The following is a 23,800-nucleotide window of genomic DNA, read 5'->3' as shown; positions in this document are numbered from 1 at the left end:
AATTGCAGTAGCAGACGTTGAAACAAGTAAGCCCACGTGCATCAGGCTAGACCAAACCACCTGATCGCCATGTGACGACAGCTCTCACCGCCAATCAGGGCGGTCTGGATATTCTGCCAGTAGTGTGCTCCCTCCCTCTGCTGATGTCGGGGATCGCTCTTTCCATCTTCGTCATCCACGCTTGGTCGCAGACGAGCATGTCGTCTTCCTTCTTCCTTCGCCTCTTCATCATTTAGCAACCTTCTTTTTCGATACTTCTACGCTTATGTCTTTGTTTCACCCGCAATCACCAGTCATGTCTGCCGACTCGCAGGCTCTGACCAAGCGTCAAAGCGAAACCAGCCTTATGCCCCCGCCGCCGCCACCCAAGCGTATCAAGCGGCCGGCCACTGTGTTGGACGAAGATATCTACACCAATGCTCTGTCGGAGATTATCGCGCGTGATTATTTTCCCGGTCTCCTGGAGGCCCAGGTGAAGCAAGAGTACTTGGATGCGCTTGATTCGAAAAACAAACAATGGATCGCAAGCTCCAAGAAGAAATTGACCGACCTGTTGAAGACACCGGGAAGAGCTCGATCGTATTCCGGATCAGCCAATATGACACCACGAGCCACCAATTCGGGACGCCCTGAAGACACCCCGATGGGCTGGGGTGGAGATACACCGATGTCAGTCATGTCAACAACTTCGTCATCTACTACACCCAACGTCGACCATGCTACGATACCGGATGTGTCTCGCCTTGGGCTGCTAGAGTTCCAGGCCAAATATACGAGTGAAGATAATGAGTCGTTCAACAAGCTGCTCGATAAACAAAATGAAAAGCACCGCGAGAGATATAAATGGTTGTGGAGTGGGAATAAAATACCGACTGCTAGACAGATTGCGCATCGGCGGCAAGAAGCTAAGCGAATTGAGGCACAAGGGGGTAACCCAGATCAGCTCAAGCAGGTGGCCATAAAGACTGACCTGGACGCCCGGCCCGCAAATCCAGATACCTGGAAGACTCAACCCGAGAACTCGCTCATGTTTGCGCCTTCTTCCATAGAGGACTCTTATGAAACTATACAGCAAAAAGCCGAAGCATCATCGCGCGCAGGGCCCAAGCGGGTAGTGTTTCAGAACACACGGTTACCAGATGAGAGCGTCCAGCAGACGTCATCTGCCACAAATGCACCCCCGCCCTCACCTTCGATATCGGCCATTAAAGATGCTATTGCCGGACACCCTCGCCCCACCGAATCTGAAGCAGTATATACAGGGGGTGAGACGCCACGAGTGAATGGGTATGCCTTTGTTGATGAGGATGAGCCTGAATATCCCCTCGCTTCATCAAATGACAATAACGATTCTGCGATTTCTCTGGATGATATTCGCCTGCTTGGCGGCAGTGATGCCACACCGAATCCTTTTGAGATCAAAGAAAACCGGAGACGAGAAGATATTCACCACCGCATGGTAGATCGCGTAGCGAGGTCTAAGCGAGCGGAGAAGTCCCTTCGCGAAACAAAGACCCCTGTAACGCCACGGTTCGCCAGCAGCCCACGACTGGACTTTGGTTTGCGCACCCCAAGTGCAGCTACGCCAGGAGGGAGGACGAACAAAGCGTTGACTCCCGCAGCACAGAAGTTACTTCACCAGGTGGGAAGTACGCCTCGTCTAGCGGCATCGTCCTCAAGTTCATCTCTGAGGAACATGTGGACACCGACCCCGAAAAGGGGCAAATAATGTGGTGTCTGCTTTCATACAAATTTCTCTCTTTCCTTCTGAAAGCAAAATGAGTTAGCGCTTGTGTTTCGACTTGACATTATTAGATACCAGGGATTATCGCGGCGTCATGAAAGGGGATTATATGCTATCATGAGTTAATGGTTAGAAGGGTTCGACATTTTTACTACAACAGTTGCCGTCTACATTTGGGCATCTGTCATATGGCAATGTATATACTAATTCAAAATTGTGAGGTTTACTACTAGCTAGCTGCCTTTGGTCTAGTGTTTGAGACAGATCAAGGCAAGTGTAAAGACTTTTTTTGGGTGTAGAGAAGACAGGCCCACCTGCCAACTATAAGCAAGTGTATTTTTACAGCTTACGTCTCAAAACACTTCTCATCTAGGGGCCATGTTAGGTGAAAATAACAGATACGAACTCCAGGCTGTAACATACAAGCCATCCTTACGCAGAGGGGGTATCTATTCGCATCTTCGTATCAGCTATGCACATGCAATGCCTCTCTGATCCAGCATTATGGCTTCACCATCTATGCCCGCTCCAAACATAAAGCAGACGATCTATGTATTCCACACTATACATACCCGATGCATGTCGACTAACGAAATAAGAAAATAGAGAAAGAATAAGGAATTCAAAGATTCTGGGGAATAGTAACACTCATTCGAATTAATTTGCGTGCGAAAAACTCCTACTACCCAAGGACCCAGAACAAAGTCCAAACACTTATCACCATATAGAGGGAGATCCAGATGCTCTCATGCAAACTAGAAACAGCATTAAGGTAATATGCTGCTCCAAGATAACTGCACGTGATGTCACCATTAGGGTCGCGTGTGCCGTACGACATATTCGCCCGCGGGCCTTCCGGACAGCTGAAGCCTAAAATCGAAGGACAATTTCGGACAAGGCTATGACAGACGCCCTGGCAGGGGAGAACTTCCTTGTATGGACCGGGGCGGATTTTGCTGTCGATGAGGGGGTTGCGTGAGTTGTTGGTAGCGGGGCTTTTGAGGAGGGAGGAGTTGGTGATCGAGGTGCCGTTGAGGAAGGGCTGGCCTGCATTCCGGATCTGAAGGTAGGTGGCGTTGCTGGAGAAGTCTGCGCATCGGGGAATTGTCACGGCGCAGAGCCATTGCTTGTATGCTTCGGCGCAGGTGTGGCAGGATACAGCGAGGGAGAACATGCTCTCGCTGGAGGTGTTGCATTGGACTTGTTGGAGGGAGTAGTTGAAGTTCTTGTATAGGGATGCTGCGTTGTCGTCGTAGATACTGCGGAGTTCGGTCATGTTGATGGAGGGGTTGGATGGCACTGCGTAGGCGACTTCGGAGCAGAATGGCAGGTCGTATACAACGGCACAGTTGTCATCTGTTTGGTCCTTCGTTAGGGTACATTTAGACCGTGGCATTGGGGCTCATTGTCTCTCACCTGTTTTGGTTGTAAAGTTCATGCGTGGCCATACTTTACCTCCACCTCCCACGATTCCATTGCCCCAACTGGTGGAATTGCCCTCACGAGCCATGATTCCGTAGTAGGTGGAGGTTTTGTTGAGACCGGTGACATAGAACTGCTCGGTTGGCCTGTCTACTGCACCCCGGGTGGTGAGGCTCGCCTCAACCTTGCTCTTCCCAATCTGCGCCAGCGTATCGAGAGCGCAGAATGACCGTTCTAAGCCAGAGATAGACGAACTGTTGATGTTGTTGGCGAACATTGTGTATGGAGGAGTCCTGTCCATCCAGGAACTGTAGTTCTGTGACGTAAGATCGGTGGTGGTGAGATTTCTCGTCGTCAGAAGCGCTGCTCCAGTGTCCGAATCAACTAAGAACATGAACTGATCGCTCTCGTCGACGCTATGAAAATAAGCATCTGTCGAGGCCGCAATCTGGTAGGTGAAAGAACCAGAATATTCAGTGCTATTAGGAGCTGTCACTCCGACATAGACATCACCATTCGCCGTAAGGGTCATGCCCACATAGCCCTCCTCCGCTGATTTGATTGTCTGGTCGGACTCGGACTTGTCAGGCCCAGGCTTCTCTATCAATTCAGATGCGTAGACTGTCAGCTGCGGTACGGCCGCTGTGCTAGTGGAATCCGAGTTGTTGTGGCTGGGCTTCGAGCATGCCGTGAGGGACAAATAAACGGTGGTGGAACGCTTGGAAAGATCGCGACGCTTATTCTCAGAGGTGCTGTTGGTCTCATCGCCATTCACGGGGAAATACCACCACTCCGTCTCGCCCATCTTGAGAGTGCCATTCTGATACTGATTATTTCCGAGGGATGTCACCCCAGTGGGAGCCCGGCGAACCAAGTCGAGTCCGCGCGTATCTCCCTCTTCGTCTACCGCATCTTCGAACTCCAAACCGTTGTATTCTGCGAGTGGGAAAGCGAATTCCGGACTAGCCTCACCGAAGAGGAATTGGCCATGACTTGTGGAGGCCAGGATTGAGGGATCTGGCAGGGCATTCTCATCCGCAGTCGCAGTCGCAGTCACTCTGCCAACGCAGATGGCCAAGGCGATTGTGCATCCAAGTACCGCGCGGACAGTCGCACGCCGGCGGCACTGTAGGCGTGGCGGTATAAGGCGAACGAACATTCAGGATGGTTGAAGGATTGTTGATTGCGAAAGGAAAGGCATCAATCGACGTCCATGGGCTGTCTTGTGCCGGAACGTAACAATTTCCTCTCACGGCGGAGGCCAGCCGAATTGTGAGGGGAAATGCAAGTGCCAACGGGGATGGAGATGCGATCGGGGGCTACCCCATGAACACAAACAGCATTCGCCCCGTGTGACGTGAATCCGTTCAACCTGGAATTGGAAGTCCCAGTCGGTTGGTCGCTGAAATTAGGGAAGATGGGCCTGAGGTCATACTGGCTGGAGAAGAAAAGAGTCTGGACTCTCGTAAGGCGTTGGGATTTGCCGGTTGCCTGGAGGCTCCGAATCGCAGCTTATCTTGGCGCCGCCACTCCACTTCCTCCGGAAGCCTCAGCATATACTACTAACAATTTCGTGCATCCATCCCACCCTCCCTTGCTTAAATTCTACGGTATGTTTTCGTAGCTTAGGAACGAATATTTCCTTCATGCATATGCATATCATTCACTACTACAAACAAGCTGACCCATTCATGTCCATCGGATATTTACGTGCATGATCATATTGACAAAACCAAACCTCCCCCCGACTCACCCTGCTAGGCTCACACGAGCTTGTAGCAGCGAGCCACTACTCCGCTGAGAATTACAATAGCTGCAATAACCCCAAGAATCCCAAAGAACCAGCCAAGTCCTGCCGCATCTTGCCCAGGGACGCGGACGTTCATTCCGAAGAGACCGCAGATCAGGTTCATAGGGACCAGCATGGTGGCAATGAGCGTCACCTTGCTCAGAACTTTGTTGACGTGATTGCCCAGCATCAAGTTAGTCACGTTCAGCTGCGCGAGATAGTTGGTATGCGATCGGCTAAGCATCTTCTCAAAATGCGCCAGGTTGGACATCATGGTTACGACGTGATCCTGAATGTCACCCAGGTAGAGACCGATGTCGCCACGCGGTGTCACCGAGTACTGCTCGTTGCAGCGCTTGGAGAAGCCCCGGATAACGTCCGCCTTCCCTCCTAGCAGGCGCATCAAACTCATGACTTTCTTGCGCAGACCACCGATGCGCGGCAAGAATGACTCGAAGTCATCCATACGCGCGATGAACACGAGATCTTCGATGGCCTCGGACTCGACCTCAATCTCCCGAATGACGGGCCCAAAACTATCAACGATATCGTCGCTAGAAGGCAATTAGTCAATTTTGTCCACAGCGCAATGCTCATCTTTACTAAAACTTACATCATGGCGTAACAGATCCAATCGCTACTCAGCGATACATAGTCACGGAGCTTTCCAATTCTCCTCCGGACGTTAGCGGCATGAGGGTTTTCGGTGAAAGAGAACGAGAGCACCCCATCACGAAATACGACCATATAAAAGTTGACTGGCTCCATGAAACGCTCGTCCGCCTTGTCCACCTGGTAGAATGTCCGGAAACAGACAAAGTAATACTGCTTGAAGAGCTCGACTTTCTCACGCGCTTCCTGGGTCAAGATATCCTCTGTTGTCAAAGGATGAATAGAGAAAGCTCTGGACAAAGCTCCCACCTCATCCTCAGTGGGGTTTAGGACATCAAGCCACCAGACACCTCCGTCCGGGCCCAATTGGAAAAGATCTCGGAAGGTGTCTCCCGGCAAAACCAGATCACCCAGCTCGGCAGCATGCACGGTACTCTGTGCCTCCGACGAGAAGAATCCGAAGCGAGTAGGCTCGTTCGTGTTCTTCAGGGTCGCCAACAGTTCCTTTTCGTTTACAACTTCGGTAAAGTTCTTATTGTCTTCCTTCTCCAAAGTCGACTCCAAAATGTCTTCTGACGAACGCTCAATGCTTGACGAACGTTTCTCCGCGTCCTTCTCGGACTTCTGAGCACCCGGACGAAGGTCATAAAAGACCCGCGGCTTCTGACTTTGAGAGCTGACGCTGTGCTTGCGTCGGTTTGCAGAAGGTTTCGCCTTTTGATTGAGAGCAACGAACTCCTCCAGTTCCTCGTAGTCAATCACTGGAATTCTGCCCGGTTGTTCAAAAGTCGGCAGGCAGCCATCATCGGTGGGCTCCAATGTTAAATCTCCAGGCTGCGGCCTGACCACACTCGCATTGCTGAAAGTTGGACGGCGAGGATGTGTGCCACCAGATACCGTGCGCTGGAGAATAGCTTCCAAGTCTGGGGCTGCATGGCTTTCCAAAGTATTCGCACGCTCTCTGCGACGCGGGTCTGCGAATGCTTCGACCGAATTGGGCGGGGACGTCGACCGAGCAGACACAGATGACTCGCGCGACAAGTTCGGAATTTCCTGGTGCGTGCGACTATAGGTACGGCCGTGGCGGATGTTCCCCGTAGGATCAACTGAAAAGCGACGTCCCATAGCATTGAAATCCTTGTCTGATCGATCATCATCCACTACCGCGGTTTCGAAATCACGCGATAGAGAGCCAGCTTCCCGAAGCGCATCCTCGATGTTAAGCAGGTCTGGACGCTGAGGCGTCTCGGGATTGAAAGCCTGCGGGACGGTATTTTGCCGACTCAGTGGCACATCGGGGGTGGCTTCCAAGCGTGGCGCATCCAATTGAAATCGATGATCATCCAATTCAGGAACCGGGGTGCTGAACCTGGTCAGGCACATGTATTTCTCGGACTTCGGTGACTCGGACATTGTGGCTATATCGGTGTTCTTGATTGATTCTTCCTCACGTGGGTATTTATAACAGGGTTGATGAAAGCGAATTTGCTGGCAGGGAGCCGATATTGTTGACTTAATGTTTTTTTGAATTGATTATATGCGCGGCGGCGTTCAAGGGCGCGGCGTCGGAAGTTGTAGACTGGATGAGAAAGGTCCCAGGGCGATTGCTCCTCCATCCATTAGCCAGACCCCTCGCAAGGGCCTGGCATTACCGATGCGCGTCCGTGTGCCAGCTTTGAGACTGCTTGAATAAGCTCTATTAGGGGGGTCTGGTGTCGCCCCCGCAGAAGACCCTGAACTTGGGGCCCAGAAGAGGGTGGAGGAGGGAAGACTGGTTGCAGCGAAGGCCCGCCAACTTGACTGAGTGAAGCGTAAGGAGCGCCGTCGCTCCGAAAAGTGCGGGGGAAAAGTGCGATGACAGAGAGAACTCCTTAGCAGAGTTCTCGCAATTCAGCGCAAGATTCGACCGGCAGGATTGACGCCCAAACTGGGTTTAACGAGATCGAGAAGAGCTGCTGGACAGCGGATAATAAGTCGGACCAATCGGGCTGCAGAAGATCGAAGACAAGTTTTGGTCTGACTTCAATGAAGTGTTGGATTGAAAAGTGCACTGAATGTGTTTCAATGTGAGTGGTGATGATCGTCGGCACACTCAAAAGGAAGAGGGTGGGAGACGACTGGTAGAAAAGAGTCGCAAAAGTGGAATGGGGGACCCTATTTTTTTTAGAGTATGATGTAGTACGCACCACACTCGGAAAAATAGACCCCGTGGTCAAAGACGATGCGTCAAACCACGAGGACGGGAAAAGAGCAACGGCGAATCAAAGACAGCCGGAACACTTGAAGAAGCACGATGCAAGATTCTAAAATATGAATAAAATCAAGAGCAATGGGTTTTGAAAGATGTCACCAAGGAGGTGATTATGAGGGAGATGTCTCAAGGGGACAGGAGAGGACCGAGAATCAAGGCAGCCGAGTGGAGGAGCAATTCTAGTATTAAATAAAATACGAGGGGCGGGCAGAAATTTCCGCTTCAAGGGTGAAAAACGGACTGAGGAGTCTGAAATTTTTAGTTGAAGACGCCGCGTCGGCAAAGGCCCCGAGGCGGGTTTAGTCCGGTCGTCGTCCAATCACGCAGGTGGCTTTTAGTAGTCTGGAAATCTGGGTGCTCCCGAGTCCGTGGCCATCATCAGCTGCTCTGCAAGAATAATCCAGTGAGTAGTCACTCCCACTACATGTGGGATGGTCAGATTTATGATTGTTCAAATCATTGCTTGACCTCTGTGAGGAATCGGGAATCTCCTGGAATGGTCTTGCTTTGTGGATGTGGACCTTATTCGAGTGGGTTCTATCTAGTAGTATCTATTCCATTCATTCAAGCTGCAAGCCTGAAATTAATTACAGTAACTACTGGGCACCTGTCAAAAACTTTCCTGTGAAAGAATTATTTATATCTCTTTTGGCTGGCAAACCTGCACGTTCCAGATCCAATGGTTGCCGTGGACAAGCCAGATCCGTGTGATCTACCCACTTCGTCCAATACTATGTCTCATTTGCTAGCATCCTAACCAAAAAAAAAAACAAACCACTCTTACTTCACTCTATCACCCAAGGTTCTCAAACGGAATTGCGCGAATAAGACCTATCTAGGCAGCAATCTCAACATCCCATCCTATCTCGTTAAGACTGCGTCCACATCAGCTGTTGCATGGCACTAAATACTTACTACTTTGTACTAAGTAAGTATGTCTTGCTTCGCCCGAAGAAGTTTTCATCTCCATCTCCTAAGTGGGCGTAAATACTGGTAATATTACCTTGCCACATGGAGCCTGACTTAGGGGGGAGAAGGTCGTCTTCTGCTGCCCAATGAAGGCTAAGTTGATCATAGCTGAGTCGCACTGCAATTCCAGCCCTGCGTATCCAGTTCCACACGCGAGTGGACGAAACAGGGCAGAAAGGATCAAACCAGATCTGGCTCATTCTCGAAACACATCATCCTTCCAAAACCCCCACAGGGGTATGCATGAAAACTTTTATGATATAGTATGTATGTCATTGTCACACCCTTTCCACCGAATCATTGTTAGTCTGTTCAGCTATTGTAGGACAATGAGTAGGGAGAGAAGTCTTTTTTGGACTGGTCGGAAAAGTATATTGCACTTGAAGGAGGGGGGGGAAGCAAGCGTTTGCGGCTGAGGTTGTGTTGTGTTTGTAATAATACGCACAATCTTCAGGTTAGATCGAGATCCAATCAGGAGGAGTCTACTGAGGGAAAGCGATCGCATGACTCCAAAGAAAACTTGTATTGATTAGTTACTATTTGCCAGCTTAACTATGGATGTGAACAAGGAAGTACTTTCTGTAAGAGGTAGTAGTAAGTATTAATAACCATGTCACAAACAATGATGATAGGAGAATTTGGGTAATAATCTTCGAACTTGGCTTTGTGGCACCTGGATCTAGCAAAGCCCTGTGGCCCCTCACTTGCCCGCTTTCTGCTTCCCCGACGTCGGCCTTTTTTTTTTCTGCTAATTTTTGGAAATCCGTTTTCATTACCTTTTTTGACCACCGAGGAGCGCCAAGAAAAGAAAAGAGTCACAACCTTAAGTCGGAGCCGAGTGCGATAATAATTATTATTGTAGTGACTCAAGTCTATCTATCACTACTACGCCGCTGGTGACTGGCAACAACGGTGCTCTGCCATACATACTACATACCTAGCAAGTCACTGGAGGTTTCACCCCGCTTCAGTCCATTTTTCTTTCTTTCTTTTTTTTTCCCCCTGATCCCTCCTCCGTCCTTGTTCCTCCACAATGGCTGCCACTTCCTTTGTTATCAGGACGCCCTGCTCGTCCGCCAACATTGGACCTGGGTTCGACGTGATCGGTCTGGCATTGTCCATGCATTTGGAGCTCCACGTCACAATTGATACCTCCAAGTCATCGCAACAGCCACTTAACTGTCGTATCACATATGACGACCTGAGCAACAGTACCGAGAAGATCAGTCTGGACCCCGAGGTTAACTTGATCACCCGTGTAGCACTTTACGTACTTAGATGCCATAGCCAACGGGCATTCCCTGCTGAGACTCATGTGCACATCGTAAACCCGATCCCCTTGAGTCGGGGTCTCGGTTCTTCTGGCACTGCCGTTGTGGCTGGTGTAATGCTGGGAAATGAAGTAGGTAAGCTTGGGCTCAGCAAGGATCGTCTCTTGGATTATTGTTTGATGATCGGTAAGTCGCACGTCCATCTTTCTGCTGGTGGGGAATAAAGTCGAGCATCCTGCATGCGATTGATTCTGCTTGACACCTCGTCATTTGCTGGCCATCGCTCATCTGCTCAACAGAACGACACCCCGACAATGTCGCTGCCTCGCTCTTCGGAGGCTTCGTTGGCACCTATCTCAACGAACTCGCCCCCGAAGACGTAGCGCGTAAGGAGATCCCTCTCAGTGAAGTTCTCCCTTCTCCGGCCGGTGGTATTGACACCGGCAAGAGGCCTCCTGAGCCGCCCATTGGAATCGGTCATTACAGAAAGTTCCAGTGGGCCAAGGAAATCAAGGCTATTGCCATCATCCCCGACTTTGTCGTGCCCACCGCCAACGCCCGGAATGTTCTTCCTACCTCGTATACCAGAGCGGACGTTGTAAGCATTGTTCCCTCCGTCGCCAATTCCGAATCCGATAGCAAATGAGCTGTATCGGCTAATGCTATTACTTTGTTTAGGTCTTCAACCTCCAGCGCGCTGCCTTGCTCCCAGCAGCTTTGGGCAGCTCTCCGCCGGACCCAGACATGATCTATCTGGCCATGCAAGATAAGGTCCACCAACCATACAGACAGACTCTTATCCCCGGCTTGACGGAGATTCTCCAATCAATGAACCCACGTACGCAGCCCGGTCTGCTTGGAATCTGTCTGTCAGGTGCAGGCCCGACCATCCTTGCCTTGGCAACGGATAGGTTCGAAGAAATTGCAGACCGCATCATCTCTCGCTTTGCTACCAATGGCATCGCCTGCCAGTGGAAGTTGCTTGAGCCTGCCCAAGACGGCACCACTGTCCAATACTGAGAATCGGATGGCGGTTGCCCGAAGATCTCTTCAAATCACATGAAAAGAAAGTCATGATTTGAAAGTTTGATAGATATGACCGCCATGATTGGTGTATATGCTTTCATAGACGGCTAGAGCCTGGGGAAGGGCTCTATAAACAGTGGGCACAACGAAAGTGACTCTTTTTATCACTCGTTCTTATGATATCCGTGTCCACATTCTCTTACTGCACAGTTGCCTAGACTGTCAGTTTTACAATCTATCAAATATAAGCTTTCTCTGCAAACCCAGTATTGTCAAAGCACTTTGTGTACTCTTGTAGATTTGAAAGGACTCGATCATCTTACTGGAAGAGTACTGTTATTACAGATGCATTGCTAGAGGATATACAACCAGGCCACATTATCAATGGCCGTCCTCCCAACGTCCCTATAATGACACCGAAAACAAGCAATTAAAGAAATAGTAAAGGACGATGTTCAATCGATCGATGATGGGTAACTTAACTAGTACAATCAGGAGCACAATACGTCATGCCCGATACAGGCCTCAATAATACGAATGTTACTGTCCGTGTAACAATACAGTGTCCGATTGACCCGCGATAAGCAGAGGCGGTGGACATGCGACCACCTCAAGCTAACCTCAGCGCCGGCAACGAAGTAAAGGGTGCCCCTTCGACCAGCGACCGTCTAGATCGAACTGGGAAACAATCATATCGCACTTTAATCAAAACATCCACAATGGATAGTCTACTGGCGCCAATTCAAGATGCTCTGGAAGGTCAAATCGTGAGTTCTAGGTTTCCTTTGCGCCCGTTGTTTTGGGTGATCGTTATTACAGCCACCTATGCGTTTACTTCTATCTACCTATCCCGAGTGTATGGTTAACCATGTTGCCGTTTCCATGAATAGGACTTCCAGGGCCAGCGTATTGCAGAGCTTCTTAGTACGGTGCTTCTTGTTCTGTCGGGTGTAAGTTTCTCTACTATTTTTCTACGATGATGGTGGTGGTGGTGTTGTTGTTGTTGTTGTTGTTGTTGTTGTTGTTGATGATGTCTTCTGGACTGATTGCTTACGATGGTCGCTTTGTTTAGGCCGTTGCTTTCATTGTTGGATACATCTTCCAGGATATCCATCTAACACTCTGGGTCGGATTGGCCGGCACGTTAATAACTGGGTTGGCCGTGATTCCGCCTTGGCCTATGTACAATAAGAATCCCGAGAAATGGCTTGTTCCCTTGACGACGGGCGTGGGAGGTGGTGCAGGTATTGTGGTAGATGGAGTTAAGGTTGCGTGAGACAAGGAGTCGCGGACTTTGGACATGTCTATTTAATATCCTGAATCAATCACAACTTGTCCGCTTGCGTGTGCACAAACAAAACCTGCATCGATAATTTTGAAAGCCGCTGCTGAGAACTGCGAAATGAACCACAAACGCCATAGAAAGCCCTCCCTTCCGGTTCTACCTTATAGGGGATATTGTAAGACATAGAAGGTGATCCGCCCGTATTCGAACCCTGCGATCTTCGCACACGCGTTTACCGGCCGTACTTCTGGAACTCCCAGTCCCTATTGTCGAGGGGACAAACTTGACGGGTTTTCAGCCACCGCGAGATGCAGTGGAAGTGGAACGCATGCTAGGGACAGAAAAAGGTGGGCGTTAGTGTGGGATGCAGAGTGAGTGTCAGGAAGAGTAAACTTACGTTGCAGATACCCCAAGCAACTGTACACTCTTCAGTTGTAGAGGAACCTTGGTTGGCCTGGCACTCGATACCTAGCAACCATCAAACATTAGACTCCGGGTTACATGAAGGCAAGACAGGTCCAAGACGTACAGAGATCCATGATGTGATTACGGCAGATTGCGCAGTTGTCGACGACAATATCCCACGCCCACAGAGCGACCGCGTTCCACTAGAAGAGCAACCCGATTAGCTTCAACGGTACTCAAAAGGGAAGCACACATCTTTAATGCTGTACCTTCTTAACCTCAAACTTCTTCTTGCCGTCACTGGCACCTTCGGAAGCTTTCGACGATCCCTTTGCTTTGACAGCGGCGGCAGAGCCGGCTTCTTTCATTTCCACGTCCGCCATGTTGCGCGCTTTAACCCTTTGACGGCGCTTAGTCTGTCGAAAAACAGGTCACAAGCCGGAATAGGTGAACGAGCTGAGCAAGGTTCGGAGGAGGGGCAAGCAAATAGATTAATTACGTAGGTCGCTCGGATAGTGGTGGTACCTGACCTATAGGTACTATTGGTAGTAGTTGTGGTTAGTTAGCTGATAACCCGGGGAGTGGTTGCGGTGTGAGCCCACCGGCAATACTCTCTGGTGGACGTAGATCGGAGAGGGGCATTGGCTTACCCGAGGAGCACTGACGTAGTAGGGGTATTTCTATCAAAGGAAGGGTTGATAGGAAATGATAAGGGTAGAAGAAGTATGAATCTTCGTTTATTTCTTTTTTTTTTTTTCTTCTTTCCTAAAAGCCGAGTACCTTGTTGGGGAGAATAATGGCCTGGGGGTATGAAGTGAGATAAACAGCAGCTGAATGGGAGTTAATTTTTGTTTTGTTTGCAAGGCTGCTGGCCTGGCAGTGGCGTAAGAACTCTATGCTTGTTAACTAACTATTAGTGAACTGAACTTGTGACTTGTACCAAAGTGGCTGAGTCATCGCCGATGATCCCCGCTTGGTTCTTCTTCCCCCAGCCATTCTTAGGTTTCCGCCCGCCCTTCCCAAAGTCCAGTCGCTACTTACTCTCTCTCACCTTCACCTTTCCTCCCTCAAAGCCTCGGTCAAGACCTACAATGTACCTCAGCTTTCCTTTACTTTCTGCCTTTATTCGCCTATCTAGACGTGAGCATGCCTAGGAGTCTTGGCTTACTGCTTCCTCTGCGCTTCCTTCGACTCTAATAATAGACGATTTCAACTCTCCGACTTGATCCTCCCATCTGACGTCTTTCCGATCGATCAATCAAAGAAGACCAACTCGTCGGGCCACACACTCAGTGCCCAGCACACCTAGCGACGATCTCCTCTTGTCCTTATCTCCTGATAGTTTTATCCAGCTTTGATTCATTGAGTACGGGCTGCTGGACAGTGCTTCGTACCACCATCGACTCCGTGACTATCGTTCGAGCCGCTTCTTATCGCTATTGTTTTTGTTTCTGGTGCCGCCGCCCAGTCGTTTTCGGTTTCTCTTCAAAAGGCTGCCTATTTCTTAAGCCTATCTGACCACCATGTCAACTCAATCACCCAACCCTCCGACGCCAAAGGGCCCGCGAAACAATCGACGCAACTCCAAGAGGAATATGACACCCTCTACTCAGAAAGTCGCTATCCTGGCAACCCCTCCCTCGTCACCGCCAAGGAACTCCAGTCCTGGCGGGACCGCCACCGATTCCTCTATCAATGTCAACGCCTCCAAGAAGAAGAACAGTCGGTCTGGCAAGAAGCCGCGCGACGCATCCAAAGCATCGCCAGCACCTAATGGACACCGTCATACTACTTCTCAACCTAATAATACCATCGCCACTCCCCAAGTGAAGGACAGCCCCCATTACGCCGGCCCGACTTTCCATGCATCTCCGGCACCGTCAGCACTGCCTATTCCCAGTTTCTTCTCCAAGTCTCTACCAGAGTCCGATCTCGCACCGACCATAGAATCCGACGGTGATCACCTTGATGCTGAGCCGGATCTGGAGAACACCCCCTCAAAACCGAAGTCGCGCCCACAATTCCAAGAGGAAGCGCGCCAGTCAACACCTTTGGATTTTCTCTTCAAAGCTGCAGTCGAGGCCAGAAACCCCCAGCAGCAGCAGCAGCAGCAGCAGCGAAGCCCCGAAGCAAGCAGTCGGGTCCGGTCGCCACAAACTGATTCTAAGACCCTTCAGCACCGTAAACCCAATGGCACTGCCGGTGGGCTCTTCCGGATGGAGATGGAAAGCCCGGAGTTCCAGCATTCACATATTGGGCCTTCCTTTGCGACCCCTTACAAAGACCGCATGAACGCGTTACGGTCGGCCAGCTCACCTTCTCCTCCGGTGTGTGATTTCGATGAGCAGGAGAAGAGAGCTAAAACCGAAGCTTTGAAAACTTTGTTGCTCAATCCTCGTCCCCAGAGGCCTTCGTCCGCATCTATCACGGCTCAAGATCACTTCAACCCAGTGATGGAGCGCCCTGCTTCAAATCCCGGCTTACCTCACTTTGCAACGCCAGTAAGAACGACTTCGGGACCGCCCGCTTCTATCTCGCATGGCATGTCGTATGATCAGAAACAAACATTCGTCGGAAATGGCCGGCACTATTCCTCATCCTATACACATTCGAACGCTGCTCAACAATATCACTTGCAAAACTCTCCCTTGCGGAAAGAAGTCCTTACTTCGAGAGTTGAAAACATGCCGAGCGTTCATGGCCAAGCTTTCTACCCTCCAGCCGCGTACGATCAGCCCAAATCTCCGCCTAAGTATGCACAATATCCGACGTATTATTCTCCTCCGCAACACCAATCTCCTGTCTCACGGAGCGTGTCAGTGAGCAACAACGCGCAGCCTTATGACACGAAGAAGATTGAAGATGATCTACGAAGGATCTTGAAACTCGATGTAAACCCTACCATGCCAGCCAACGGCATGCAAAGCTCCTTCGCCTGACGCGACTGTCATTGGCATTTCGTGAGGCCTTCCTTCCTTCCGTTGATTTCCTATTTCATCCGTTCATTTCACGATATCAAGTTTTCAGAAAGGGCACAGTCTTGACGAACAGTGCTGGGGACACTAGCTGAATCCCACTGGCCATGTGAAGCATGGTCTCATTTTTACTGGGCTACCGCAACTTACGTTCACATCCTAATCATCTTGCGCTTCATGTCCTAAGTTATGTTCTATGTCCTTCTCAGGGGTCCTGTTCTGTTGTTCTCCACGGTTTCATGTTGGTAGCGGCTATCCTGGCGATTGAAAGGGAGTTATCTGTCCCCCTAGTATGTCTTCGAACCTCTATTTGCATTGAACCCCGGAGTACGGTTGCCTTTGGAGTGCTCTTTATGGGACTGTTGGTTTGGGCGAGGTTTCCTGACGTCTGCGGATATCCGTGATGACACTCGTTGTTCATGTTGTTACATTTTGACCTTTTGTTGTTGCTTTTCTCTTTCTTGTCTTGCCTTATGCTTTACCCTTTCTTCCTATCTCATCTTTATGTCCCTTTCTATCAATACCTGTCCTTCGTGGGTTCGGTTCCAGGTTTCGCCAAAGGCGATGAACGATGACTTTTCTGCTCTTTTGTTGGGTTCGGCCCTCTCGTCTGCTGGACGAGATCTAGCAAGACCAATCCAGGACTGGTTGTTTCCTGACGTGTATCATGAAGGCCTTTCGTTTCTCTTATTACTTTTCTTATTCCTATGTGTCATGTACCTACATTCGTTTCGAAGCTCCTAGTCTTCGCGGTGGGTTTGTCCGTTATCAACGCACATCCACATCAACGGCTATCCCAATCATACCTTCGTTCAGCCGGATACTATTCTTTACCTCATCTACACTTCTCCACCCCCTATACTGTAATGTATGCCCAGCAAATGGCCAGAACATGGCAATTAGTAGTAGCGATAGTAGTAGCGGCAATGATAGTTCTAGTCTCTCTGCCAAGTGACAGCTACTCTAGTATGTCTCAGGGACAACTGGAGCAACCATATTAAGAAGATATCTACCCATCTCCAGTCAGTAGTCCGACGTCTACTAACTAGCGAAACCCCTCCCCGAAAACCCGAATTAGCAACTGTCTCCCCCTACTACACGCACTAGACTCTTACTTAGTTGACATCTCCACGGACTACAGAGCCGGTAGGGAAAGACATGGGTATGGATAAAGGAGGCCCGAATCCGGAGTCCAGAACCCGGATAGAAGCCGGGCGGGCGGCAAGCCCAACCTCAACGGCGAATGGGGAGTTCCCGAAAGCGTCGGTTCCACTTTTTTGCTATTATTCTTGGTTCCACTTCCGTTTTGCAAATTTCGCTAATTGGAGAGAAGTCTGCCTCCACTTGCATTTCCACCATCACAGAGAGAAGAGAAACAAGAAAAAAGACCCCCGTGAAAGCGGACAGGGGGTATTGTGTGGTGGGTAATTGAATGGGGAGATTTCCAGGGCATTGGGATATTTTATGGTTGTTTCTTGCCTGGCCATTCCTAGTACGCTTCCAGGTCAGATACTATATAGTAGTTTGGTCACATGCGTAGTGGTTAAGTGCCATGCACGTATTGCCTGGTAATCGTAATGATGGCTCAAGTAGGTAAGCTATGTACTATAGGTGTATCTGAGACAGATCTTGAATGAACGATCCACTGGTTTAGATGCTCTATTACTTCTATCTAATACATGTCCAATGAACGGAATTGCCGGTTCTTCTGACAAGCGAGACAGGTAAATACATTAATTGTTTTCGTCGGCTAACTCCTCGTGCTAAATGGAGTTCCTAGGTGTTCGTGGGGTCAACTTTCCCCGTAAGACGAAAAGGGTGGTGCTGTGTTGCATGGATGGTTTCCCCTATTGGTGTAGGTTTCTGAGGGTATAGGGTACGAAACTGGGGGATCCGATCTGGTGAGGGTGGTTAGATATTAAGGCTGGTGTCTTAGGGTTCAGAAAAAGTTCACTCATGCAATGAATTACATGCCGGAATAACTATAGGTCAGATGAATCTACTTCTTGCGGTATACGCAGTAGCTCTACTTCTTACCCACCTACATAACACTAGTCACACTCAGGTACCCGGAGTATATCTGGTTTACACAAGAGTTCACAGGGTCTTTTGGAGGTAATTTGTTACATCATTTAGTAAGATGGATTTAAAGCTGGGATGAGCAAGGAACATGATCATTGGCATGAATACTCCGGTTCGATGATGGGACGAAGTTCCTACATGAAACCGATCCAACTTCAAGGTTGCGTCCATATCTCTCTCTCTCTCTCTCTCTGGGTTATGAAGGACATAGAGTGGTTCATCTAAAATAGAATATAGTTTTATAATTAAGCAACTGTACCTTACCTGAATTCAGCATAGGAAAAATTGACCCCGACCGTCTGCGGGAAGGCCGTAGACAAGATCAGCCACTGCAGTCATAGTTTATTGAGTAGCCCTATCCAGGAAGGGTTTTGCAAGAAAAGATGTAATATCACACGCGTAGCGCCGCAATTGGACAAGGCTTGCCACCTAGATGGAGGTTGGTGGCGGGTAAGGAATGTTAAGAAGTGGTGTCTGCAGGAACGGACATTTTAGGTAGTGGTGAGTGAGGATTATGTGATGCATGATAAGCTTTCTCTTTCTCACTTTTTCCTCCCTTCGGTGGTGTTAAAAGGAGTCGAATTTAAAGCAGGGGGAATTAAAATGTCCATAACCTAATAATCTTATAGAGAGACTGCTAGATAGAGAGGAGGAGGAGGAGGAGCCCTTGAGAGGATACCGGAAAGCCATACCTAGATGGATGGATGGATAGATAGACCAATAGTCATCAGTTACAAAATAGTTATTTTAGGGGAAGATTGAGTTAGCGTTGAATGTGTAACCGCCGGTACATTGCGAGGCAATCTAAAGTGACTGCGAAGAGTAATGATGTGGTCCAGTCAGTCCCTGGTTCCGGACGCCTTTCCAGGGGGTCAAACAACGAATCGTCGCTGCCGGCCTCGCCCCCCCGAAAAAAAAAAACCCCCCAACTGCACGCTAGTTGGTGAAGGGCCCCAAAGGGAGACGACGACAGCAGCAGCAGAAGGAGAAGGAGTTTGAGAGAAAGTGGAAGACGACGACAACAATAACCAATATCCAATATCGAAATTGGAAAAAGAATTTTGACGGAAGGTAAAAAACAAAAGACAGAATCTAATCTTGCTGTTCATCACAAGAGAAGGAGGGAAAAGCGCTTTTCTCCAATCCTTTCTTCACTTCAACTTTCCTTTCCTTTTCCCTTCCTTCCCTACTCTCTTTTCTCCCCTCACAAGGAGAGACAGACCCAAAGACCGAGATCCAATCCTCAATTTCCCCAATTATCCAGTCCTTCCAGACCAACCCATTCGCAGTCCCTCCCTTCCTTGCGCGCTTGCTCTTCCTTTCGCTCTCGCGCTCTCTCTCTCTCTCTCTCTCTCTCTCTCTCTCTCTCTCTCTCTCTTCATCTTTCTCTATTTCTCTCTGGTACTGGCACCATCTAATCGTCTTCCACTCTGCTGCTCTTTCAAATCTCCACATCTTCTTTCCCTTTTCCCACACCCCCTTCCTTCCCCCTCCCCCCCTTCCAACTTTCTTCTTTCTCCCATCTTCCTCTAATACCAATCGCCTCTTAGTGCTGTCACTTAGCGGTTCCCTAGCCGCCCCGTTTTACCCACCGGCCCTAGCAAGCAAAACTTCCTCTACATTATTATTTGCCTTCCGCTCTTAATCCATCTATCCGCGGTACTGAATTCCGACCTTGGAACTCCCTCCTCCTCCCCCCCCCCCCTCAAATGCTCCTCGATCCCTTTTCATAAGGAGAATTAGAGTAAAACAGAATAGCCAGCGCTGGTCTATTTCGCTTGCCCTCTGTCACTAGGCATCTGTCTAGATTCCAATCATGGCGAATGCGTGAGTATCTCCCTTTCCATCGAAACACACCTGGCCACGTCTCCCGAGAATCCGAGCTCAGAGGTTGACACTTTTCTAACCTATCCACAGCATCGGCTCAGCATGGCGGTCCTTTTGGCATACGATGACTTCTTATGATCGCCATGCTTCCCATGACTCGCCATATCGAACCGGTAAACATGTGCCTCTTAGTCAAAGTCGACACGAACCTCTCACATCCATTGCAACAAGCGCTATCGAATCGCGACCGGATTTGACTTCCCCGTATGATGACGATCACCCCAAGGGCTCAAATGGCTGGTCCGGCTCACCTACCGGAGGGGGCTCGCCCAATCGCCCTTACTCTCCTGGAATGCGATCATTGTCATCTCAGAAGCGTCAATCCGCAGATCCCAATGCGGATGGTGCCCCGGAGATTCAAATGCAAAGTTTCCATGATGGTGCTCCGCCCCCTCCCCCCATCGCTCATTCATGGAGGAAGATTGAGAAATGGCTGGAGAACAACTACCAGGAGCTCTGGGATAATCTATGCGAGGGCTGCACCCAAAATGACATCAACGAACTGGAGCACGAACTGGACTGCAGCCTGCCGTTGGAGCTGCGGGAATCTTTGATGGTCCATGATGGTCAGGAGCGGGGAGGATTGCCCACCGGTGTCATCTTCGGCTGCATGCTTCTGGACTGTGAGGAAATCGTTCAAGAATGGAAGAACTGGAGGGTAGTCAACGAGGAGTTTTTGAGCTCATCTATGATGAACGCTCCTCCAAGGGCAACTCCCAGTTCATCGTCCGCTGTGCCCCCTGCCCCGGGGGCTAATGGTGCTTGGAGAAACGACCTGCTCGAGCGACAGGACTCGCAGCCTCCCGGTGCAGTCCAAAAAGCCTATGCCCATCCGGCTTGGATTCCCCTGGCTCGCGACTGGGGCGGCAACCATATCGCTATCGACTTGGCCCCAGGACCTGCTGGAAAGTGGGGACAGGTTATCATCTTTGGCCGGGACTACGATTGTAAATACGTCATTGCTCGGTCCTGGGCTGCCTTCCTTGCGACGCTAGCAGATGATATTTGCAGTGGCAAGGTCTCGGTGGATGAAGAAACGAATGAGATGAAGCTGTTGGAGTTCAAGTCGCAGAACGTGGAACCCCCCTACCTGGAGATCTTGAGGTGGAGAACCGATCAGAAGTATGGCAGGAGACCACCTAGGCGCAAGGCTCCGAATGGCTTGGGTTTGAGCACGGGCGGCAAGTCGGGCAAAGAGTCCCCCTATGGCAGCCCAACTCCCAGTGAAGAGCGTGGAAGGTCTCCGCATCGCTTCCCCAACCGGGGGGCTACTCAAAGCCCCAAAACTCAATTCGGCATGTCAAGTCCGCTGGCTCGTGTCACAGAAGAGGCACCGAGTCCGGTGCACACCGTTGAGGAGACTGAGCTTCCAGAGCAGGCCGCCAAGGAGAACGAAGAAGAGCGTCAATCCGAAGACTTGATGGAGGTAGCTACGCCTCAAATCGGCGGGAAAGAGAACGAGGGAGCCGGAAAGACTGAGGAGCGCCAGTCGTTGGAAGCGGACAAGGCGCAAAAGCGTGACTCGAATCAACCGTCCTCGGCCACTGGCTTGGACGCCGAGGTCTTGGGTGAAATGAAAAATGTAGCGATCTAGACCTCGTTTTGAGCGATTGTTGCCTTGTGTTGCTCCTTTTGTTCCGGCGCGTCATCTTCATCTTTTATCATGAGCACCTTGCTTTTGCGTTTCTAATGAGGAGTTTTCTGATCTTGTCTCCTTCCAGTCCAAGTGTCCCAGGCGCCCCTCCATGAAAGTTGATGGATTTGTGTGAACACTCTTCTGACCTACATGTATAAATCCTCGCATCGTCATACTCCAAGATTCCTGTGGCCGTCCGTTTTCTTTTCCCAATTTTTTTCTTGTCATTTGCAACTTCCAGCAGCCTTATCTTTCTACTTGGGATGGTCACCCGCGATCTGTTTTCTCCACATTTCTGTAACTTTACCTCAACGATGATGCTGTATTAGTTCTCTTCAAGGCTTTTTTTTTTCTTTTCTGGATTTCTGCAGTAGTCGATGTGGTAATACTACTCACTCTACGACGATCTATCACTAGTATGATGATGTGTCTTGGCAGTTACTCAAGTGCTTGACTTCAATTTATTCAGTACCCTGCTCCGGCATTGGTTGGTGCTGCGAATCCCGATATCGCCGGCTCTTTCTAGCTCGCCCATTTACAAGTATAGGCTCGACTGGAATAGCATCCGGGCATATTCCGAACCTGGAAGTCCATCACCCGAACTTGAGTCGCTCCCTGCTCGGTTGGCAAGATCACTGCTGCAAATGCAGATTGGTCACACAATCAACGTCAATGACTACAGCCAAGCAACGAACCTCTGGTCCCCAAGGCTGTTGTCTCCATCCCGCCTTGTTTCATTGAGGTAATGATGCATCCAACCATCAGACGGCGAGATACCGCTCTGCAATTAAGGCAGGCTATCCAGGAAGGCCACTCGAATTTTTCAATCCCAGTCGTCATCATCGTCATCAGCATGCCTATAACTCCTCGCGTTGCCCGTCCGAATCGACCGCTTCCCCCGATCTCTGCGCTCTCCGCCATCACTATCATCATCTTCCGACCCATCAGACGCCCCATCACCAGCCCCGAACTTCTCCTGAGCAAGGATTCCCTTCCAAATCAGCCTTTTCTCCAATGTAGCAGTGCTAAACCCATCTGTTCCATCCCGACCACCCGATCCTAGCCCCTCAAACCCAGTCACGCGCTCAACCCCAACCCCATCCTTGAATCCAATCACACATGGAAGCACCCGGATCTTCAACCGCTCCACGACAAACGGCGTGTTCCGTACATCCACCCGAGCAAATCGTACCTCATGGTGTCGGGTTGCTAGCGCTCGAATGTGCTCGTCCATTGTGCCGCAGCGCGCGAAATCCGGGTGCGCAAAGTGAATCACGCATCGATGGGTCTGCGTGGTAAAGTCGAGAAGGGCTTGATCGCTGGAGATGGTCGGGTACAGACTGTCTTCGAGGATGGTGTGGTCGCGAGTGCGGCTGTCATTGTTGTTCTTGTTGTTTTGGGCCGAGGCAAATTCCGCATTGAGTTGCTCAATTCGGTGTGCTCGATAGGCTGTGTCATCCTCGTTCTCTAGCGCGTCGAAGAGAGCGTCCGAGTCGGCGTCGTGGTCATCTTGGTCTCTTGCGGGGGGGTGGTCTTCGAAGGCACGACTCATGGTTGCGGTGGGTTCTTTTCTATTGTGGGTTATAGTTGTAAAGATGGGCTTTCGGTGCAGAGAGCGAGGTTGAGCCCGGTGGTATATGTGTTCAATTGAAGAATAAGGGCAAGCCTTTAGAAAAAGACAGGAAGAGGAGAGGTAGTATATATGGTAGTTATATGTTGATGATAAAGGACGAGGAGGGGAGTGCGAAGCACACGGTGGGTCGGAGGGGTAGGTAGGTGGAAGCTGAATGCTCCCGCAAAAGACTTCAGAGACTGACTTTGAGTGAGATAAGAAGGAGGCTTAAATGAAGATATTATATGTAGGGATATGGATACAATATTCCAAGGTGAACAGTCGGTTCCCCTTCGTGACTTGATCGGGGAACGGAGTCTATACGGAGGCAGAAGAATCTACGGCGGGTTATCAGTCGGTTTGGACCGCATTGAAATTCCCAGTGCTGGTACGATACTGAGTATGGAGGAAGTCCCTGAAAAGGTACCACCGCCTCTTTGGTCAGGTACCAAGTGTAATTAATCATTACCACCAGATCCCGATTTCCCCAGCAATAGGGACAACGTGGCACTGTGAGACACATCACTGATAATCGGGAACAATCGACCAAGGCACAGGTAATATGAACTTGTAGAAAGCCAAGCATGGCACACCATCACAAAGAAACATGACCTACTGTATGTAACTATGTATGTACTGGTATACCAGCCAAGATTAAAAATAACCGACTGTACGCCGCATCCGGAGGAAGCGGGAGTTCCAGCCCAGGCGGGAAAGGAAACCTTTTTTTTCATTTCCCAGTAATTTGCTTTTCCCCCTTCGCCTTCGTTCGCGATATTATTATTCTTCTTCCTTCTGGTCTTTCTTCCTCCCCCCGGCTTATCCTCAGCCTCT

The 23,800-nt window shown here is 49.9% G+C and overlaps 9 protein-coding genes across 9 annotated transcripts; 5 read left to right on the top strand and 4 right to left on the bottom strand.

The window, feature by feature from the left end:
* The first annotated feature begins 192 nt into the window (after nucleotides 1-192).
* Nucleotides 193-1,963, top strand: BO79DRAFT_211300 (splicing factor ESS-2 family protein). The gene has a single exon (XM_025682998.1). It carries the CDS (start codon nucleotides 296-298, stop codon nucleotides 1,727-1,729), a length of 1,434 nt encoding a protein of 477 aa, XP_025535383.1. The 5' UTR covers nucleotides 193-295; the 3' UTR covers nucleotides 1,730-1,963.
* Nucleotides 1,964-2,272: 309 nt separating this feature from the next.
* BO79DRAFT_180844 (MID1 family protein) lies at nucleotides 2,273-4,594 on the bottom strand. The gene is made up of 2 exons (XM_025680110.1): nucleotides 3,161-4,594; nucleotides 2,273-3,100 (listed from the first exon to the last, which is right to left on the bottom strand). Exons 1-2 carry the CDS (start codon nucleotides 4,323-4,325, stop codon nucleotides 2,427-2,429), a joined length of 1,839 nt encoding a protein of 612 aa, XP_025535382.1. The 5' UTR covers nucleotides 4,326-4,594; the 3' UTR covers nucleotides 2,273-2,426.
* A 335-nt stretch (nucleotides 4,595-4,929) lies between these two features.
* BO79DRAFT_158100 (magnesium transporter CorA family protein) lies at nucleotides 4,930-6,980 on the bottom strand (the record flags this gene model as incomplete). The annotated part of the gene is made up of 2 exons (XM_025678889.1): nucleotides 4,930-5,509; nucleotides 5,569-6,980. 2 exons carry the CDS (start codon nucleotides 6,978-6,980, stop codon nucleotides 4,930-4,932), a joined length of 1,992 nt encoding a protein of 663 aa, XP_025535381.1.
* Nucleotides 6,981-9,594: 2,614 nt separating this feature from the next.
* Nucleotides 9,595-11,343, top strand: BO79DRAFT_180838 (homoserine kinase). The gene is made up of 3 exons (XM_025680109.1): nucleotides 9,595-10,244; nucleotides 10,358-10,656; nucleotides 10,737-11,343. The coding sequence occupies exons 1-3, from the start codon at nucleotides 9,821-9,823 to the stop codon at nucleotides 11,076-11,078; spliced, it is 1,065 nt and encodes a 354-aa protein (XP_025535380.1). The 5' UTR covers nucleotides 9,595-9,820; the 3' UTR covers nucleotides 11,079-11,343.
* Nucleotides 11,344-11,683: 340 nt separating this feature from the next.
* On the top strand, nucleotides 11,684-12,430 carry BO79DRAFT_180834 (signal peptidase complex subunit 1; the record flags this gene model as incomplete). The annotated part of the gene is made up of 3 exons (XM_025680108.1): nucleotides 11,684-11,851; nucleotides 11,975-12,034; nucleotides 12,157-12,430. 3 exons carry the CDS (start codon nucleotides 11,684-11,686, stop codon nucleotides 12,358-12,360), a joined length of 432 nt encoding a protein of 143 aa, XP_025535379.1. The 3' UTR covers nucleotides 12,361-12,430.
* Nucleotides 12,181-13,558, bottom strand: BO79DRAFT_290414 (SCF ubiquitin ligase complex subunit HRT1). Its single transcript, XM_025688885.1, has 5 exons — nucleotides 13,425-13,558; nucleotides 13,044-13,313; nucleotides 12,899-12,977; nucleotides 12,767-12,837; nucleotides 12,181-12,700 (listed from the first exon to the last, which is right to left on the bottom strand). Exons 2-5 carry the CDS (start codon nucleotides 13,155-13,157, stop codon nucleotides 12,602-12,604), a joined length of 363 nt encoding a protein of 120 aa, XP_025535378.1. The 5' UTR covers nucleotides 13,158-13,313; nucleotides 13,425-13,558; the 3' UTR covers nucleotides 12,181-12,601.
* A 318-nt stretch (nucleotides 13,559-13,876) lies between these two features.
* Nucleotides 13,877-15,983, top strand: BO79DRAFT_52978 (proline-rich nuclear receptor coactivator motif-containing protein). The gene is made up of 2 exons (XM_025689381.1): nucleotides 13,877-13,914; nucleotides 14,042-15,983. Exon 2 carries the CDS (start codon nucleotides 14,298-14,300, stop codon nucleotides 15,711-15,713), a length of 1,416 nt encoding a protein of 471 aa, XP_025535377.1. The 5' UTR covers nucleotides 13,877-13,914; nucleotides 14,042-14,297; the 3' UTR covers nucleotides 15,714-15,983.
* Nucleotides 15,984-19,518: 3,535 nt separating this feature from the next.
* Nucleotides 19,519-21,746, top strand: BO79DRAFT_211293 (SMI1/KNR4 family protein). The gene is made up of 2 exons (XM_025682997.1): nucleotides 19,519-19,658; nucleotides 19,749-21,746. Exon 2 carries the CDS (start codon nucleotides 19,783-19,785, stop codon nucleotides 21,310-21,312), a length of 1,530 nt encoding a protein of 509 aa, XP_025535376.1. The 5' UTR covers nucleotides 19,519-19,658; nucleotides 19,749-19,782; the 3' UTR covers nucleotides 21,313-21,746.
* A 49-nt stretch (nucleotides 21,747-21,795) lies between these two features.
* BO79DRAFT_211292 (thioredoxin domain-containing protein) lies at nucleotides 21,796-23,134 on the bottom strand. The gene has a single exon (XM_025682996.1). The coding sequence runs from the start codon at nucleotides 22,904-22,906 to the stop codon at nucleotides 22,178-22,180; it is 729 nt and encodes a 242-aa protein (XP_025535375.1). The 5' UTR covers nucleotides 22,907-23,134; the 3' UTR covers nucleotides 21,796-22,177.
* Nucleotides 23,135-23,800: the final 666 nt, after the last annotated feature.

The sequence above is a fragment of the Aspergillus costaricaensis genome (assembly GCF_003184835.1).
Source record: "Aspergillus costaricaensis CBS 115574 unplaced genomic scaffold BO79scaffold_39, whole genome shotgun sequence".
Taxonomy (NCBI): domain Eukaryota; kingdom Fungi; phylum Ascomycota; class Eurotiomycetes; order Eurotiales; family Aspergillaceae; genus Aspergillus; species Aspergillus costaricensis.
Note: the sequence above shows the minus strand (reverse complement) of the source record. Positions and strands in the feature narration are given on the sequence as shown.

What these genes read in the sequence shown, in the direction of transcription:
- BO79DRAFT_180838 (XM_025680109.1), top strand. Translation starts at nt 9,821, where the DNA reads ATGGCTGCCACTTCCTTTGTTATCAGGACGCCCTGCTCGTCCGCCAAC. An exon ending in GGATTATTGTTTGATGATCG is followed by an intron (nt 10,245 to 10,357) that starts GTAAGTCGCACG and finishes TCTGCTCAACAG; the next exon opens with AACGACACCCCGACAATGTC. An exon ending in CGTATACCAGAGCGGACGTT is followed by an intron (nt 10,657 to 10,736) that starts GTAAGCATTGTT and finishes TACTTTGTTTAG; the next exon opens with GTCTTCAACCTCCAGCGCGC.
- BO79DRAFT_290414 (XM_025688885.1), bottom strand. Translation starts at nt 13,157, where the DNA reads ATGGCGGACGTGGAAATGAAAGAAGCCGGCTCTGCCGCCGCTGTCAAA. An exon ending in AGAAGTTTGAGGTTAAGAAG is followed by an intron (nt 12,978 to 13,043) that starts GTACAGCATTAA and finishes TTGCTCTTCTAG; the next exon opens with TGGAACGCGGTCGCTCTGTG. An exon ending in TAATCACATCATGGATCTCT is followed by an intron (nt 12,838 to 12,898) that starts GTACGTCTTGGA and finishes GATGGTTGCTAG; the next exon opens with GTATCGAGTGCCAGGCCAAC.
- BO79DRAFT_211300 (XM_025682998.1), top strand. Translation starts at nt 296, where the DNA reads ATGTCTGCCGACTCGCAGGCTCTGACCAAGCGTCAAAGCGAAACCAGC.
- BO79DRAFT_180844 (XM_025680110.1), bottom strand. Translation starts at nt 4,325, where the DNA reads ATGTTCGTTCGCCTTATACCGCCACGCCTACAGTGCCGCCGGCGTGCG. An exon ending in GAACTTTACAACCAAAACAG is followed by an intron (nt 3,101 to 3,160) that starts GTGAGAGACAAT and finishes AGGACCAAACAG; the next exon opens with ATGACAACTGTGCCGTTGTA.
- BO79DRAFT_211293 (XM_025682997.1), top strand. Translation starts at nt 19,783, where the DNA reads ATGACTTCTTATGATCGCCATGCTTCCCATGACTCGCCATATCGAACC.
- BO79DRAFT_211292 (XM_025682996.1), bottom strand. Translation starts at nt 22,906, where the DNA reads ATGAGTCGTGCCTTCGAAGACCACCCCCCCGCAAGAGACCAAGATGAC.
- BO79DRAFT_52978 (XM_025689381.1), top strand. Translation starts at nt 14,298, where the DNA reads ATGTCAACTCAATCACCCAACCCTCCGACGCCAAAGGGCCCGCGAAAC.